At 46.4% G+C, this 16,626-nt stretch overlaps 1 protein-coding gene across 1 annotated transcript in view; it reads right to left on the reverse strand.

Annotated features, from left to right (window-relative positions):
* Positions 1-16,626, reverse strand: part of TLL2 (tolloid like 2) — a gene marked incomplete at both ends in the record, with an annotated part of 100,202 nt that overhangs the window by 73,463 nt on the left and 10,113 nt on the right. The window contains one exon of the mRNA XM_079794138.1: positions 9,580-9,690. Within this exon, the coding sequence (XP_079650264.1) occupies positions 9,580-9,690 (111 nt within the window). The remainder of the gene's footprint in view (positions 1-9,579; positions 9,691-16,626) is intronic.

Here is a 16,626-nt window from a genome sequence, read left to right on the forward strand (position 1 = left end):
TGGGCTCACATAAACATTGCTGCCTCCCCATGGCCCTGCTCTGCCTTCCATCAGGCCCTATGCCCTAGGCCAGTGGTCGGCAAACTCATTAGTCAACAGAGCCAAATATCAACAGTACAACAATTGAAATTTCTTTTGAGAGCCAAATTTTTTAAACTTAAACTTCTTCTAATACCACTTCTTCAAAATAGACTCGCCCAGGCCATGGTATTTTGTGGAAGAGCCACACTCAAGGGGCCAAAGAGCGGCATGTGGCTCGCGAGCCGCAGTTTGCCGACCACGACCCTAGGCTGGCCTCCAACACCAACCCTGCCTGGATGACAGCTGTCACTTGGTCAGCTGGGACTTCTCCAGGGATGAGTTCTGTCTATTGACCACACCTCCTCTGAGAGGTTGGTGGTCCCCCAACCAGTGGGAGCGTTTGATCCCAAGTCCCACCCCTCCAGCCTGCCCCATTCCTCCGGTACTCTCAAAGCATGACCACTACCAATCCCATCATTAAAACTCCATCACTTCAATAGCAGAAGAAAAATGTATAATGCTGTATCCTTGGTGCTGAGCACAGAAGTCCCTAGCATCTGTTACTTGAAGGAAGGAAAGAGGGAAGGAAAGTGACTAATCATGAAGTTGGCGTCAGAGGCCAGCAGAGCTGTGGACAGGACACCCGGGGAGAGGTAGGGCAGTGCACAGTAGGAGTTCAGCATAAGATCAAGTTCTAAACCGTGGGAGCCAAAGCAACATGGGTGGGGCAGGGGTGAAACAAAGTCGTCAGCTGAGGGCCCCTCCACAGGTCTTTGAAGAGAAGGGCGGAAAGGAGCCCTGGAGGGGCGAGCAGGAACGCCGGCACTTCTAAGGACCACAGTTCCATCTGGGAATCTGCACAAAGGGCCCGGTAAAGGTAAGCTATTAACCACACGGCCAAAAAATGCCCTTTCCAGACACTCCCTACAGATCTGGGCTTGCCCAGCCCAAGGGCACCACCCCTGAGCATGAGCCTTTCTTTCATGGCTGCCAACCTACTCCAGGCTGGGGTCTGAGGCGTCACACATTCAAACAAAAAGTCCTACCCCTAACTGGCCTCTTGGGACATAGAGGAGCAGGGAAGTAAGGAGGCCGCCATATACTTCTGAGGCTCATGGCCCCATCCACAACTCACAAGTGTCTGTCTGGCACCATTTATGTGCCCAGCCTGGTGCTGGAACTAAAGAGGGAGGGCCAAGATCAAATAAGGATAAGTCACAGCTGTTGACAGTCCGGTGGATTCGGCAAGGCACTGAAGGGTCACTTGAGATAGCAGAAGGCAGGAGGAGGTGCAGCCTCATTAATACATGAAACTCATCCTTGTCTTTTACCATCACCTCTTGAAGGCAGGGGTGGGGAGACCAAGTCTTCACAGCTCAAGGGGACAGGGTTAGTGGTGATGCCAGCAGCTGTTTCTAGAAGCGATGGAGTACAGAGGCTAAATGTAGGCCTTTGACATGAGACAGAGTTAAGTCCTACTCTTGGCTCTGCCGATAATCAGTTGTGTGATCAACTACCTACCACATAGAGCTGTTTTGTGAAGATTCAACAAGATCATGTATAGAAAGTATTTAAGACATAAGTAGCACACACCAAATGGTAGTTCTTAATTCTTTTGTTGTTGTTGTTGCTATTAAAGAAGAACCAACATTTAATCTATTTTCAGATCTCTGTTTAGCCAGCTTCATGACCCCGAGTTTGACTCAGGAAGAAAAGGGAAGTCTTTATGTTGGGGATTGATAGAGATTTCCCATGTGCTGGTGGGACCTAAATACAGGGATCGGATCAGATCACGTTGGTGCAGGCCCAGCTCCAGAGAGCCCATGGGGGTGCTGACCAGCAGTGCAAAGAAAAAGAATCCCAAGGCATTTAGGGAGCCTGGGACACAGAGGTAGGCTAGAGAGAAAAGATGGCAGAAGAGCTGGCCCAGGGACAGCCATGGTGGCTATTATTTATTGAGCACCTACCAGTGTCAGATTCTGGGATAAGTGCTTTACACTATGCTTTGTCAATGTCCCCTGCAAGACAGGTGTTAACATCCCATTTTATAACTAGGGAATGAGTCACTCTAAGTCCCACGGCTCATCAAGACAGAGCCAGAGCCGAAACTGGTTTGGCTCAGTGGATAGAGCGTCGGCCTGCGGACTCAAGGGTCCCAGGTTCGATTCCGGTCAAGGGCATGTACCTTGGTTGCGGGCACATCCCCAGTAGGGGGTGTGCAAGAGGCAGCTGATCGATGTTTCTCTCTCATCGATGTTTCTAACTTTCTATCCCTCTCTCTTCCTCTCTGTAAAAAATCAATAAAATATATTTTAAAAAAAGACAGAGCCGGAGAGGCAAACCCCGGCCTGCCTCACTCCAACATCCATGCCTTTTTACACTGCATTTCTACTCAGTCCAGGAAGAACATCTCCAACAGCGTGGAAACAGACAGGAAAGGGAGACTGTGGACTAGTGCTTCATAACTTAGGATCCAGGGAGTAGTTCAACTTCTTGAAATTGCATGCAACATTTTCTGGGTGTGTGCACCTTTTTCTCAGAGAAGTGCTCATAATATTCATCAGACTCTCAAAGGGGTCTGTGATCCACAAAATGTCAAGTACAATATACTTAGAAAAAAACGTCACCAAGACCTTATTCCTTGGGCATCCCTCCTCCTCAGCTCTGAGGAGACAGGGGAAGGATGAGTAAGATTGCTCACTGACAGCTTCCTATCCCTCTCCAGCTTTGCAAGCCAATGTCCCAGCAGCAGAGGCCACCTATGTTCACAGGGATGGCATTTGGCATTGCATGATGTGAGTGAAAACAGACTTGAACCCAACCAACTGTCTAGCAAGAGTTTAACCTGGCACTCATTCATAAGTTTGGGACATTGTCCCTTCTACAAGATGTCACAGGGAGCCACCACCACTGCCCCCATTCTTATCTGGACATTTGTCAGTTAGCAGCACTCCCAATAAAAAAAAATTGAAGAACTCAAGTATGGAGGTATGGAACAGACTGATACTTTGATGTGGGGTTGGGAGGACAAAAAGAGATGAACTTGGTTTATCTCTTCTCGTCCATGGACACGGGCAACAGGGTAGTGAAGAGCTGGGGAGAGGGGGGCTGAGAGGATGGAGGGAAATTGGGGGGAAATGGGAGATATCTGTAATACTATCAACAATAATATATAGACATAGACATAGATAAAAGAAAGAAGATTGAAGAAAAAATGAAGCCCTGTCTACAAAGTTTGGGGACTGTCTCCATGGGAGGAAAACTACAGCCCGTTGATGGGGCTGCTGAAAACGATCGCACCCAAGAGCCCAGCCTGATGCTGGAACTAAAGAGGGAGGGCCAAGACCAAACAAAAACAAGTCACAGCTGTTGGCAGTTTGGTGGATATGACAAGGCACACACTAAATGGCCACCCGAGATAACAGAGGGCAGGAGGAGGTGCAGCCTCATTAGTACATGCAACTCATCCTTACCTTTTACCATTACCTCTCAAAGGTAGGGGTGAGAGACCAAGTCTTCACAGCTCAGGGGGACAGGGTTAGTGGTTATGTATCATAGAAATGTACACTTGAAACCTATACAATTTTATTAACCCACTAGAGGCCTGGTCCATGAATTCGTGCATGGGTGAGGGTCCCTAAGCCTGGCCGGCAATCAGGGCAGATTGGGGCCGTCTTGCCCAGTCCCAATTGGGGTGGGGCCAGCCGGCTTGGGGGAGGGACCTCAGGAGGTTAGCCAGCCGCAGGAGGTTGGCTGTGGGAGTGCACTGACCACCAGGAGGCAGCTCCTGCATTGAGCATATGCCCCCTGGTGGTCAGTGCACTTCATAGCGACTGGTCAACTGGTCATTCAGTGGACCGGGTGTAATGGTCACTTAGGCTTTTATATATATAGATGTCACCCCAATAAATTTAATTTTAAAACAATGTGTTGAGAGCAGAGACATGTTGGGTCTTTTTTAGACCCTCAAACCTTGAAAGGCTGAGCCCAGGACCTGTGTGGGACATGTGGGTATCTTATGGGTATGCATTAGCCTTATGTGGTTTCATGTGACCCTCTATTCAGATGGGAACACTGAGACCAAGTGCTGGTAACCTGTGCCACTCCAAGTCATAACTAGAATAGGAAAAGGAACTCTAGGAGCAAAAAGGGTCTGCCAGAAGGAAGGGGCCTCATCACTCAGAGACGAGGCCCAGAGAGGGGAGGGAAGTTGTCCAAACTTATATCTATGACTCTCTCCTGCTAATGTGTTATTTTGAACTTGGATACCCACACAGTTGGCCTTATGCAGACGCCCGAAACTGATGGCAGGAGTTTAGGAAATGAGGATTTAGAGCAAGGTTGGTTTCTTAAATAGAGATGGACATGGCCCAGTGGCTCAGAATAGACAAGGCGGGAAACATCAGCTTCCATCAGAGCCAATAAGTAATTAAAACCGTTTCCCTTTTCAGAGTCCTCATTACAAAGGTCAAGAAATCAGATCCATTTATCCGGATGGCGTAACTGCAGGATGAAATTTCCTCCCCAGGTTTCCAGACATTTGCAAAGATGGGAGTGTTCAACATGGTCTTCGTGGACTCTTTAGGGAAGAGACAAACATGCAAAAAGGCCCAAACATCAACCAGGCCTTTCCTCCACGTCTGTGGGGCTAGAGGAGAGGTGTCAGAGCTCAGCAGTGGGGCTGCCAGGATCTGCACCATCACTTCGAAGAGGACGCCAGAGTGGGGGGGGGGGGGGGTAGGGGGGGGAGTCTGTGTGTGTGTCCCGCTAAGTACTTCCTTCACTACACAGCTAATCCGATTAGCAGCTTTAGGAAACTCTGCAATGTTAATTCAAGGGCCCCATTCAGAGAACAGCCGGCCAATGCCTGCCCAGAACTCCCATTCTTCTCACTGCACGTAAAATGCACACAGGAGGACTTTCTCCCCCTCAAGAACGCACTCTTGCCTCCTTGCCCCTGTACATCCAAAACGCTGCTGCCTCTTCCTCTGGCAACTCCCAAGCAGGGGAACTGGCTTGTCCAAAAATTGGGGGAAATTCCAGGCACAAAATGAGGCTATTTTTAACAGCAGTGTCAATCCAGGCGGCCTCCAAAGCCAGCAGCTGTGTTGAATAAAGAGGCGTCTTGAACACAGCAGTTGTAGGGCCCTGAGTGAGTCACTGGCTTTCTCTGGGCCTTCATTTCTTTTTCTGTAGAATGGGGACTTGGAGCAGAGGGCAAAGCTGGAACAGAGGCTGGAAGGGAGGGTGCTCAAGGCTTATACAAAGTGTCATTGTGTTTGCTAGAGCCGTGGTCGGCAAACTGCAGCTCGCGTGCCACATGCGGCTCTTTGGCCCCTTGAGTGTGGCTCTTCCACAAAATACCACGGCCTGGGCGAGTCTATTTTGAAGAAGTGGCGTTAGAAGAAGTTTTAAGTTTAAAAAATTTGGCTCTCAAAAGAAATTTCAATCGTTGTACTGTTGATATTTGGCTCTGTTGACGAATGAGTTTGCCGACCACTGTGCTAGAGGATGAGGAGAGGAAAGAGAGCTGGATATGCAGGCTGTGGACAAAGCATGGAGAGCCTTGGGGGTCAGACTAAGGAATGTTTCTGGTAAGTGACAGGGGGACCCTGAAGGTATTTAAGGAGCATGCTTGTATTAGTTGCCTGGGCTGCCAACCTGGGTACAAGGTCTTTGCTCACCCCTTGGTCCAGGGCGAATCCAGCCTACTTTCCAGCGATGGCAAAGGAATGCCTACACACACCTCTGTTCTTCATTCTTTCTAACTGGCAACATAGCGGAAGGAAGGTTGGTACAGGGGAGGACCACAGCCTGGGAGGTGGGAAACCAGGGTTCTGCTACTGAGTTCTGGACATTGGGCTCTTCTAGGAGATGAGGCCAACTTGGTCACTTCTAACGCAATGGCACTGTTTCATTCCGCAGCCAGGAGAGCAGCTCCAAGTTCACAGGATGAACCAGGAAGGGAGGCCTCTGTGGCCACACTGCATCCCATCCCCCTGCAGGATTCACCTCTGAGCCCCACCAAAACACACAAACAAATAAACAAGGGAACTTAGCAAAGCTTTGAAATGAGATAACCTATACCTAAGAATACATCCTTTCAAACATCTGGAAGTACAAAGTAGGGATAAAGGTGTGGTTCCTTTTTAATTTATTTATTTTAAATCAAAGCAAATGTTTAAAGATTTTTGCACAATATTGTTCACGGTAGTAGTTTCTAATAGGAAGAAAACATGGCAGGAAAAAAAGGAAACAGCCTCCGTGCCCATCTTCACGGGATCAGCTTGATAAACGGTGGCTGAGTTGTGCGTTAGATGCCATAGACCCCAATGTTCCTCCCAAGCTGTCCATCAGGTGTGTTAAATGAAAGATGCAGGTTACCCAAGAGGTGGTGAAAAAAATCCCTTTTATATTTTAAAAACATCTCTGTGCACATGGCCCGAATCTAGGGAGGGAAGGAGTCCAGCAAACAGATAATGATGGCAATCCCTGGGGCTAGGATAACAGGGGATTTCTACTTTCTACAATTTTGAACTGGGCTTTTTTTTTTTTTTAAGCCCAACTGGCAGTATTAGTTTACTAGTAATCAGCAAAAACAATAAAAATATTCCCATTCTGAAAATAAAATATCTATTCTAGATAGATGCAAAGTATTCTTGGCCCTCAGAGAAAAATAATCATGATAAAAATTACCTTATCAGAAAAACACACTGGGGGAAAAAAAATCTCTATCTCTATCTCTATATCAATGTAGGTATATAGATATATAGATATATAAATATATAGACACATAGATATATAGATATCAAGCTTAGGAAGGAAGAAACAGCAGGTAGGTACATGTTTCAAAGGCCTCTGGCCCAAGCCCCCAATATTCCCATTCTCCACTTTAACTTTAAACCTTCCCAGGTCAGTGGTCTTTCTGCAAATACTACTACTACTACTATTATGAAGGAGAAGGAGAAAGAGGAGGAGGAGGAGAATAATTTATATTATTGAGCACTTTTATGTGCCAGACACCATGCTAAGCATTTCACACATGTTCTTTCCTTTTGTCCTCAGAACATTATATTCTCATTTGACAAATGAAGAAACTAAGGCCCAGCTCAAGGATTCAAACCCAGGCAGTCTGACCCAATAGCCCACGACTGTGGCCAGTGCTTTAACCGCCCTTCTGGAAGCAAAGCCCCGCTGGAGCTCTTCATCTCTTAGGCCCCTGGGAGATGGTTCTGTCTACCTGCTCCTTCTCCCTCCTCCGCCAATGTTGGCCAGTACCTTCTAGGTGCAGGGAGCTTTGGGGGAATCCAAAGCTTAATAAGACATAGACTCTGCCCTCTCTCAGCTCATGGGGGAGAAGACAGGCTCTCAAGTTCTTAGACCATAAGGCTGACCATGTCGGCATTGGGCTAGTGCAGCGATTTTCAACCAGTGTGCTGCAAGAGTTTTAAAACATGCAATGCCTGACTACTTAGTCAGGGGCACTAACCTCTTTTCCCTCAGATTGTCAAATAAAAAAAATGACAACAGCCATCCAGTGTGAATTAATCAAAATTACATCAATTTTTTGTTGTTGTTGGGTCAACAAAAAATATAATAAAACTTTTGGTGTGTCACAGAATTTGAGTAATTAGTTTATGTGTGCCATGAAATGAAAAAGGGTGAAAACCACTAGGGTAGTGCTATGAAGGAGGTGAAGGCAGGGTTGCTAGGCTTCCCTTTACCGCAGCAATCCCAGGCAACCTCCCGGACAGCTGGGAATGCAGCTGACATGGGGGCTAGCCACTCCAGGCCCCTCTCTGAGGTATCTCACATTTGCCAAGCCTGGGCCCCTATGCTGTCCCGTGGCAGGTTCCCCAGGAACAGCATATGGGCCACTGATAGGGGCAACCCTGAGCATTCCATGATGGTGATGGATGTCAACTGACTGCTGTGCTGGCCCAGGGAGTGAGGCAGGTCCCCAAGCATGAAAGACCAAGACTCAAGAGGCCTCATTGGATCCTACATGGTCACCCCTCCTGCTTTCCAAATCAATATGTATCCATGCAGAGTGTAAACTGGTACAACCACTTTGGAAATCTGTTGGACAGTAGCTACCCAAGCTTAATGTATGCAGCATCTTTGACCCAGCAATTCTGCTCCTGGGTCTATGCCCAGTAAAAGTGAGGGCCTGTGTCCACCAAAAGACACATACAGAAATGCCAGCAGCAGCTTTATTTATCATAGCCGAAAACTGAACTGTCCAAATGTCTGTGAACAGAAGGACGAATACACTAGGGTACTTTCATACAACAGACTACCACACGGCAATGAAAGAGAACCCAACTACTGCTTCACTCAACCATGTGGGGGAATGTTGCCGCATAAAGCTGAGTGAAAAAGAAACACAAAACTACACATACTACCTGATCCCTTTATGCAGGTAAAAAGAATCTGCAGCATAGAGGTCAGACTAGTGGCTACTGTGGGATGGGTCATAAGGGGTTCAGGAAATGTTCCATACCTAGGTCTGGGTGGTGGTTACATGGACGTATGTAAAAGCTCATTATATTGTATGCTTGGGATATGTGAATTTCACTATTTTTAAGAAATGCAAAAAAAAAAAGTTAACAATAATTTTAACCACACAAAGATTACAATCGTGTCAACCTCTCTAGACCTCCAGGTAAGAACCTGGGTAAGACTATGCTAGTTGGAGTGGTAGAGTTATGAAAAGATGCTTCCTTCTGTTGGAGCTCAATTAAGGTTGTGTATGTTGCTGTGAAAAATAAAGTTCCTAATACTGTTTGTACACTTAAGATTTATTAAGAGAGTAAATCTCATGTTGTGCTCTTACTACAATAATTTCTAAAAGCCTTGAGAAAAAAGGAAAAGAGGGTGGCAGGAAAGGGCCTCAGGGGGGTCTTGGGTAGCAGAGACAGTGTAGCATCAGGCACATGTGAGATTTTGTCACCAAATAAGCCATTGTCAGCCACACCAGCCCATCAGCCCCACAGTTCAGCCCCCCAGGGAAGGTGATTCCACAGAGCTGGGGTATCTGAGCAAAGGGGCTGGGAGGTGGGGAGCACTCAAAAGATCAGTCCCATTACTATTCACCCTGAGATGGAGGCAAGGAGGGAGAGTGGAAGACAGGAATCCAAGTCTGAAGCCCACCCATGTTTCCCGGCCCCAGGGAACTTCTGTCTGGGTTGTCAGCCAAATGTCAGCCATGGGCAAACATTGCCAGTGCTAATCACTAGCATCACACCTGCCTTAAATGCATCCCATCCAGAATCCTCTCCAGTTGGGAGTGCTGGACCCCGAGGCCAGAGTCCTGAGAACCTACGCTGAGCTCAAGTCTGAACCCACTGAGTCAAGTCTGAACAGGCAGATGAGATTTTCTTAGCAGGATCAGCACACTTGGTGGCTCCAGCTCCACAGCCTCTGGTTCTCCACAGACAAGTGGGCACTAGCCTGACAGGTCAAACACTGATGAGTTGTGGCCCACATCTACCCCTGGTGAGTCCCTGACCCCTCCTTCTGGGGCAGGGCAGGGCAGGGCGACGACACAGTACTTACCTGTTCGATGTCCCGTTTTCTCCACTGACTGTTTGATCCAGTCTTGGGTCTTGTCAATATGAAATAACTTCAGGTCTTCTTCATCCAGGGCAATGTCTCCCCAAAAGACAGCTGGGAGAAAACAAAAACAAAAAACATAAGTGGGTCAATTTAAGCTGGAGGTCAAGAAATGGATTTACTAATGCCCCAGAAGGCATTGGGTGTTGGATAACAAAACCTAGAAAAGACAGTCCAGCCAATCCAATTTTATCCTGATACAGGGCTGGTAGGGAAGAAGGAAAGACAAATAATAATTCTGTGCATTAAAGCCACAGGGCTGGGGCCAAATGTCATAAAGATCAAAGGCCTAGGTCTGTAAGGTATTTTGAAAGGTCACCTGTCTTTCTCTAGCTGTAGGCAACTCTGGGCAAAATCACCACAGTAAGACAGCTGCTTCTCTCTTCTTCAGAGTCCTCAGGATATACATGAAAAATCATAATGTGATAAATAACACTATTGTTCACAATATTTGCTGTCCTTCCCTGGGGGAAGGTTATACTTCCCTGTCGCACTGATGTCAGGATGAGCCACTTTACCTGCTCTGACTAATTAAGCACGGGAGGAAGCTTGGAGAGCTAGTACATGATTCTTCGTGTCCTCTTTTCCCTTTTCTAGAAGACAAGCAATATTCCAGATGGGGGCAACTCTATCATTCTGGGTTCTGGAGGAAAGATCATGTGGAGCAGTGGGATGGCTAATAAGTAGCATGAATGAAAAATATAAAAACTTTTTTTAAAAAAAATCTTTATTGTTGAAAGTATTACATATGTCCCCTTTTTCCCAATAAAAACTTTTATTTATTATAAGCATTTGAGAATTGGGGCTATTTGTTACTGGAGCATAACCTCTTCATCCTGACTAATATAGAAATTGCTATCAAAAGTGGTATACTAGTATAACAAATATACATTGTCTTTGTGCAACCCAGTGGGTGTCAAGGAAACTGTTACTACAGGCTGGAAGGAAGTAACCTATATTATGCAGTGATGAAGTATTTGGCAATACTATTGCCTGCATCAGCTTGGAAGGCAGATGGTGAGCTAAATGAGCTATGGCTTTAAGTGAAGACACTGGAAGTCAGAATGTTAACTTCATGCTTTGGTCGCCATTAGCTGTGTTTGACATGATACTACAAGAAAGATAAGGGTTTTGTTTGTTTGTTTGTTGGGGGGGGGGGTTGTTTTATTTTGCATCATATCTCTTAAAAATATTTTTTATTGATTTTTTTTTTAGAGAGAGGGCTTACTCCATAACCAACAAAGACCTGGATTTATCCCATGGAAGTGACCTCCAGCAGGTATTCATCTCACCTCATCCCACCTCCACCATTTGGGCCATTTCCTGATTTTCACTTCGGCACTTACAACTTGGGCTTGCAGGCGCTTTATTTTTCAATCAGCTTTGCACTTACGGGCCTGATCACAAATGTTGCATGGAAGAGCTGCTGCCGGACCTCGAACGGCCCAATTAAAGCAGTATGGCACCACAGGCATTGCCTGTCCTGGGGAAGAGGGAGCTTGGAGGGCGTGTGTGACACTGGGCCAGCGGCTTTTCCTTTGCTGGCCCTTTCTTCATGCGTTCAATGAGACAGCCGCAGTGTTTTTCAAGCACGGTCCACAAACCACTTGTATTAGAGTGTCTAAGGAGGCTGCTGATATGAAGATCCCCAGGCCTCAGCTCAGATTTATGAAATCAGAATCTCTGGGGACAGGGCCCAGAAATAGGCATGTTCCATTCATGCCCCGCCCCGTGGCCAGGCAACTCATCCACACTGCAGGTTGGAGATCAGTGGAGCCCATGGTCTCTGAGGTCTCTGCAGCTCCCCACCATTTCTATGAGTGATGTGCAGAGTATCCACCCAGGGCCTGCTGCTTGTCCACCCCAATAACAGGCCACTCAGGAAGGACCTCGCTAATGTTCCAGGAGATAGTCACCTAGAGATAAGCCGAGATTATTGGAGGAACTAAATATGGAGTATTTGAACCACTGGAATTCCTCTCAGGAAACAGGCTGAGGTGGGGTGGAGGGGCCAGAGGCCTGGAGAGTTACAGGGAAATCCTACCCAGAGACACATTTAGTTCACTTCAAGTTTCCAGCAGAGAGATTTAACAGGTTTAAAGCAGTTTTCTGTGAATCTTTGTTAAGGGAGTGTATGTACAAACAAACAGGGAGGGGTGGGTTTTTTTTTTTTTAGTAAAAAGTTAATCGGCTTAAAGTGTGCAACTAAATAAGCAAAGCTTACATTAAAGTGACCCCACAGAGAAAGGACCCCATGGAAAGAAAGTTCTAGGAAATACAATATGGCCTCTATGTTCTTTTGTAGTTTCACGCCATAAATATTCATGGGGTGGTGTTAATGGGGTCCACAGCTCCATGCAACCACAATAGTTTTTTTGTTTATTCTCAGGACCATGAACTTTGAAACCATAAACCTAAATTTCAGAACTCCGCATTCAGGCGCGTTTGCAGAGCAGGAGGGGAGAGGTTCAGGCTGGCGGAGGACAGAGGAGAGGAAATGGGTGAGATGTGAATCATGCCTCCTGGATCTTTCAGTTGAGATTAAAGAGTAGAATCTGTTTAGTATGGGAGGCCTTCTGTCTCCAGGGTCTCCAGCTGCTCCAGCCCGGGAAATGGCCTGCACGGGATAGATAGCGTGATTACTCAAGCATAGGGCAGACTGGAGTGGGGAGCTGGAAATATTTTAATTGGATCAAACAGATTTGTTGCATGTTTTACCTTGAAGACTTTAAAAAAGACTAATTTGAATCATGGGATTTCTAAGAGAATTTCAAAGTCATCTAAGCAATGTCCTTATTTTTCATATGAGGAAATTGAGGTCCAAGAAGGCTAAAGGACTTGTTCAAAATATCACACCAAGAAGCCATGTCTGCTTACTCTCAACCAGTGTTCTTCCCCTACAGCAGGGAGGGTAATGATGAACAGCCATGTGCCCCCCTTCCCCCTGTCCCTCAGGGCAGATATCCCTAAGGGATCATGGCCCTGCTGTCCACTGAACCTGGACACAGCCTTCAAATCCGTCTCAACACAGGGCTACTGAGCGCCAGCACAAATTGGTATGAATGGCAAATGAGTTGGGAACTATCTGCCAGCTATGCCCTACACCATGCTGGCAACATCCATAACACATTGCCCATTTGTTCCAGCTAAGGATGTTGTACCCAAAACCACTTAAGTCTGAACTTGGGTCCAAGAGTACACACCAGAAACATAGAGGACCTGAAAAACTAGAGATCGATCAGGACCTAGGAGAGCACCGCACACAGATGGGTATGACATTGCAACTCGGCCCTGAAAACTGATTCCACCTCAAGAGAACCCCCAGCCCTGACTTCCACCTTGGCTGGCATCATCCTATTTTACAGATGACCCAGGGAGGTCTGCCTGGTGGCCACCTTGCTCAAGGCAGATATGGCCTCCCAACTTGACTCTTCATCTATATCACAATATTGCTGCACCAACACATTTCAGAGCATGTCACAGCTCGGCTTCCAAACAGGACGTCCTTGGCTTAAGAAATACCTACTCAGCTAATTTAACAGAAAAAAAAAAAAAAGGGTTATCCACCAGACTGGCATGAGCAATAGGCCATACTTGCAAGCCTATTTAAGTTTTATAGCTCCAAATAGGTTTCCTCTCATGTGCCAACCCCACTCACTTGGTGACGTTTCTGTGAGCACTTCTTGGCCCCATAGGCAAGAAAGCCATGATCAATAGCCAGGTCTGCACGGAGGAGTGGCATCGAAGGTGCCACACGTTGGCCATTTACTAATGTGTGTTGTAAAGGTACTAAACATGTTTCATCCATGTAAATGAATATGTGTGGCAAGGCCTATGCTATGATTAAAGTTATTCTTTTTATACTCACTCTCCACCCTCTCTGTTCCACTCTGCCCAGGAAGGCTGAGCCTGTGACTGCATCCTCTACTTCCCTCTGGCTTCTGCTTGCAGTCAACCTGGAGGAGACTGGCAGGCCAGAGGGAAAAGGAGAAAGAGAGGCGGGCAATTCTTCCCTGCTTTGGTGCTGTGTCTCTAGCACTGCCCTCCGGAAAGGTTCCAGCTTCTGTGACACTGCTCCCTCCCCGGTCCCTTCAGCCACAGGGGTAGCTTGCTGGTCTAGTCTGTTCCCGTAACCCTGCCTCTGTAAGGAGTCCCTTCCTTACGGTTTCTTCATCTCAAACATCTGGGGTAAAGTCTGCTTCCTGCTGGGACCCTGGCTCCAATAGCCGTTCTAAGAAAATTCTCCCATTATTTTCATAGCTAAATAGAAAGATGGGATTCAGACGGGTAACGTGAATGGCTACTTTGGCCTAAGATGACACTTTTCACTGCTTAATTCCAGCAGAATATGACTCATTGCTCTCTCACACCTGCTGCATTCCCGCAGCCTGAGCTCACAAAGCCGCTGCTCAGTACTGGAGAGAAGGGTACAGTTTAGGTCCTGAAGGCCAGAAGCTTCTTGGGCTCTAAATTTGCATCTATATGCCTGATTCCAGGCCCAGGCACATCTCATAAGCCCTAGTATCTCCAGTGTGGAATGACCTCCCATTGAGCCGTCAGTCAGCAGTGCAATTCTGTGTGACTCATTCTGAAGACCAAGGTCCACTGGAGACCCTAAGCAGTGCAGAAAGTGGAAAGACACAGCAGGTGGAGAGCAAAGAGGACCTGGGATCTACCTCCAGCCAGGCCAGCTGCTATCCACATGACCTTGGATAAGAAACTGCCCCTCCCAGGCCCTCAGGGTTCTCACAGGAAACATAAAAAACTCACTCCCAAGGGTTTCTTCCAGCGCTAACATTCCACAAGATTTTACTCTAAGATCTGACTTTGGGTATCTCGTTAACGTTCAGTTAATGATAATGGGCCTATCGCCATTATGCTAAATTTTCTTTGCAAAGATACAGCAAGTTTAGTCCACTGTGGTAGAGACTGCATACTGCCCACCAATACCTTTCTGCCCTTCTTCCAAAATAACAAGACCTCTGATTTCCAGTCCCAGGCCTTCCTGAAGAAAGATTTCCCAGAATCCCACATAACTATCTGTGCCATGTGACTGAGTCCTGGCCAATAAGATGAAAGCTGAAGTGACAAATGGCATTTCCTGGGAAACAACTTCTCACATACTCTTTGCCCCCTTTTCTTTTCCATGCCTTCTATGTATAGATGGTGTTTGTGATGGTTTAAGCCAGTGATGGCGAACCTATGACACGCATGTCAGCACTGACACGCGTAGCCATTTCTGATGACACGCGGCCGCATGCCGAGGATGAAACATTTGCTGCTCCTGAGGATGAAACATTTGCGACTAGAGTCTTGGAGTTAGTTTTTTCCTCAAAGTGACACACTACCCGAGTTATGCTCAGTTTTTTGGCGAAGTTTGACACACCAAGCTCAAAAGGTTGCCCATCACTGGTTTAAGCTCTGATTACCATCTTGGACCATGAAGACAAGGTCTCAACCTTGGGTCCCTGAAGGAGATTGGATCTTCTGGAGCGGAACTACCTTATTGGGCCTCCACTGCTGACCTCTGGACCGATGTGAGGAAGAAACTTCTAGCTTTTCTAAGCCAGTGTTCCAGCTATTGCCTCTCAGCTCTAAATCTACTCTTCTTAGTCATGCTTTGCAATGCTGGAGCTGGACCCTAGAAACATTTCTCCTTTGCTCTGCCAGTAGAGGGCACTAGAGAGAGGGTACTGTAAGAGGAAGGGGTTTCTCTTATTGGTTCTGCTGGTGTTCAGGAAACTCACTGGTACCCACCCTTCAAAGTTTTGCCAATAGTCCAATGGGCAATTCCTGGCTCTTCAGCCTTTTCCTGCAGCATCTCTGCAAACGTCTCCAACCTCCAGTGGGCCATAGCCCACTTCTCCTATGAAGTTAGAATTTCAGCCCACTTGGGCGGGGGAGGGAGGGGTGGCTCTTCCATGTTTATTCCTTCCCTAGTAGTTGCTCCCTATAGCTGCTATTTCTGTTGTCTTTAGAGTTTGCCTACCTCCTTTAGTAATCAATCCCTTTTTGCTAGTTAATAACCCTTTATATTAAAATTTTAAATTACTGGTGTGGTTTCAGTCTCCCAACTGGACTCTAAAGGACACAGCCCATTAGCTTGGGTCCATTACTAGCAATTTAACCTCAGCTTAACTGGCACAGCCATGCAATGGTCTCCAGGTAAAAGTGAACAGTATGGTACTAAAGAAGCGCTCTCCTTTTCCAAAATCTCTCCGAAATGCATTTGTGACAAAATGACACATATGACAGGTAAAAAGTTGAAGTCCTTAATATTTAAGAGTTCCCTACAAACATGTTAACAAATGAACATCTAATTGGAAAACAAAAGAGCATGAACAAGAAAGGGCAGGAGGACAGCACATAATAGGAAATGAACACATCAAAAGAAATGCAAATGGTCAAAACATATTTCTTAAAGTTTAAAATCATTTGAAAAAGACATACAATTACAATATAAATGTGAATTAAAGAAATAGCAAAATATTTTTCTCTTATTAAACCAACAAAGACTTTTTTGCTTTTTTAAAAATTTTATTTTATTTTTCCCATCACCATTTTATCCCCTCTATATCCTCTTCCACCTCCACCCCGCCTCCCCGGCCCCACAATCACCACACTGTTGTTCATGTCTATGAGTTCATTCTCTCTCTCTCTCTCTCTCTCTCTCTCTCTCTCTCTCTCTCTCCCACCTGCCCTCCCTCCCTCTCTCTCTCTTTTTTGCTCAGTCGCTCAGTCCCTCCATCCCCCCAACACCCCTCCCACCACCAGAGCTGTCTGCCTCCTCTCTATCTATGAGTCTGTCTCCAACCAGCAAAGACTTTTAAAACTAGAATACAAAATGTTAATCTTAATGGGCGTGCAAAAGAATAAAAAAATATTTAAAGGGAACTTTAAAAAGAAGAATCAAAAGTCCTAAAAGCATCTATACTTTTGACCCAGCAGTTCTGTGTATAGGTGACCTCCTAGTTCATAGGTCGACGGTAG

Source organism: Cnephaeus nilssonii, assembly GCF_951640355.1.
Source record: "Cnephaeus nilssonii genome assembly, chromosome: 16".
Lineage (NCBI taxonomy): Eukaryota > Metazoa > Chordata > Mammalia > Chiroptera > Vespertilionidae > Cnephaeus > Cnephaeus nilssonii.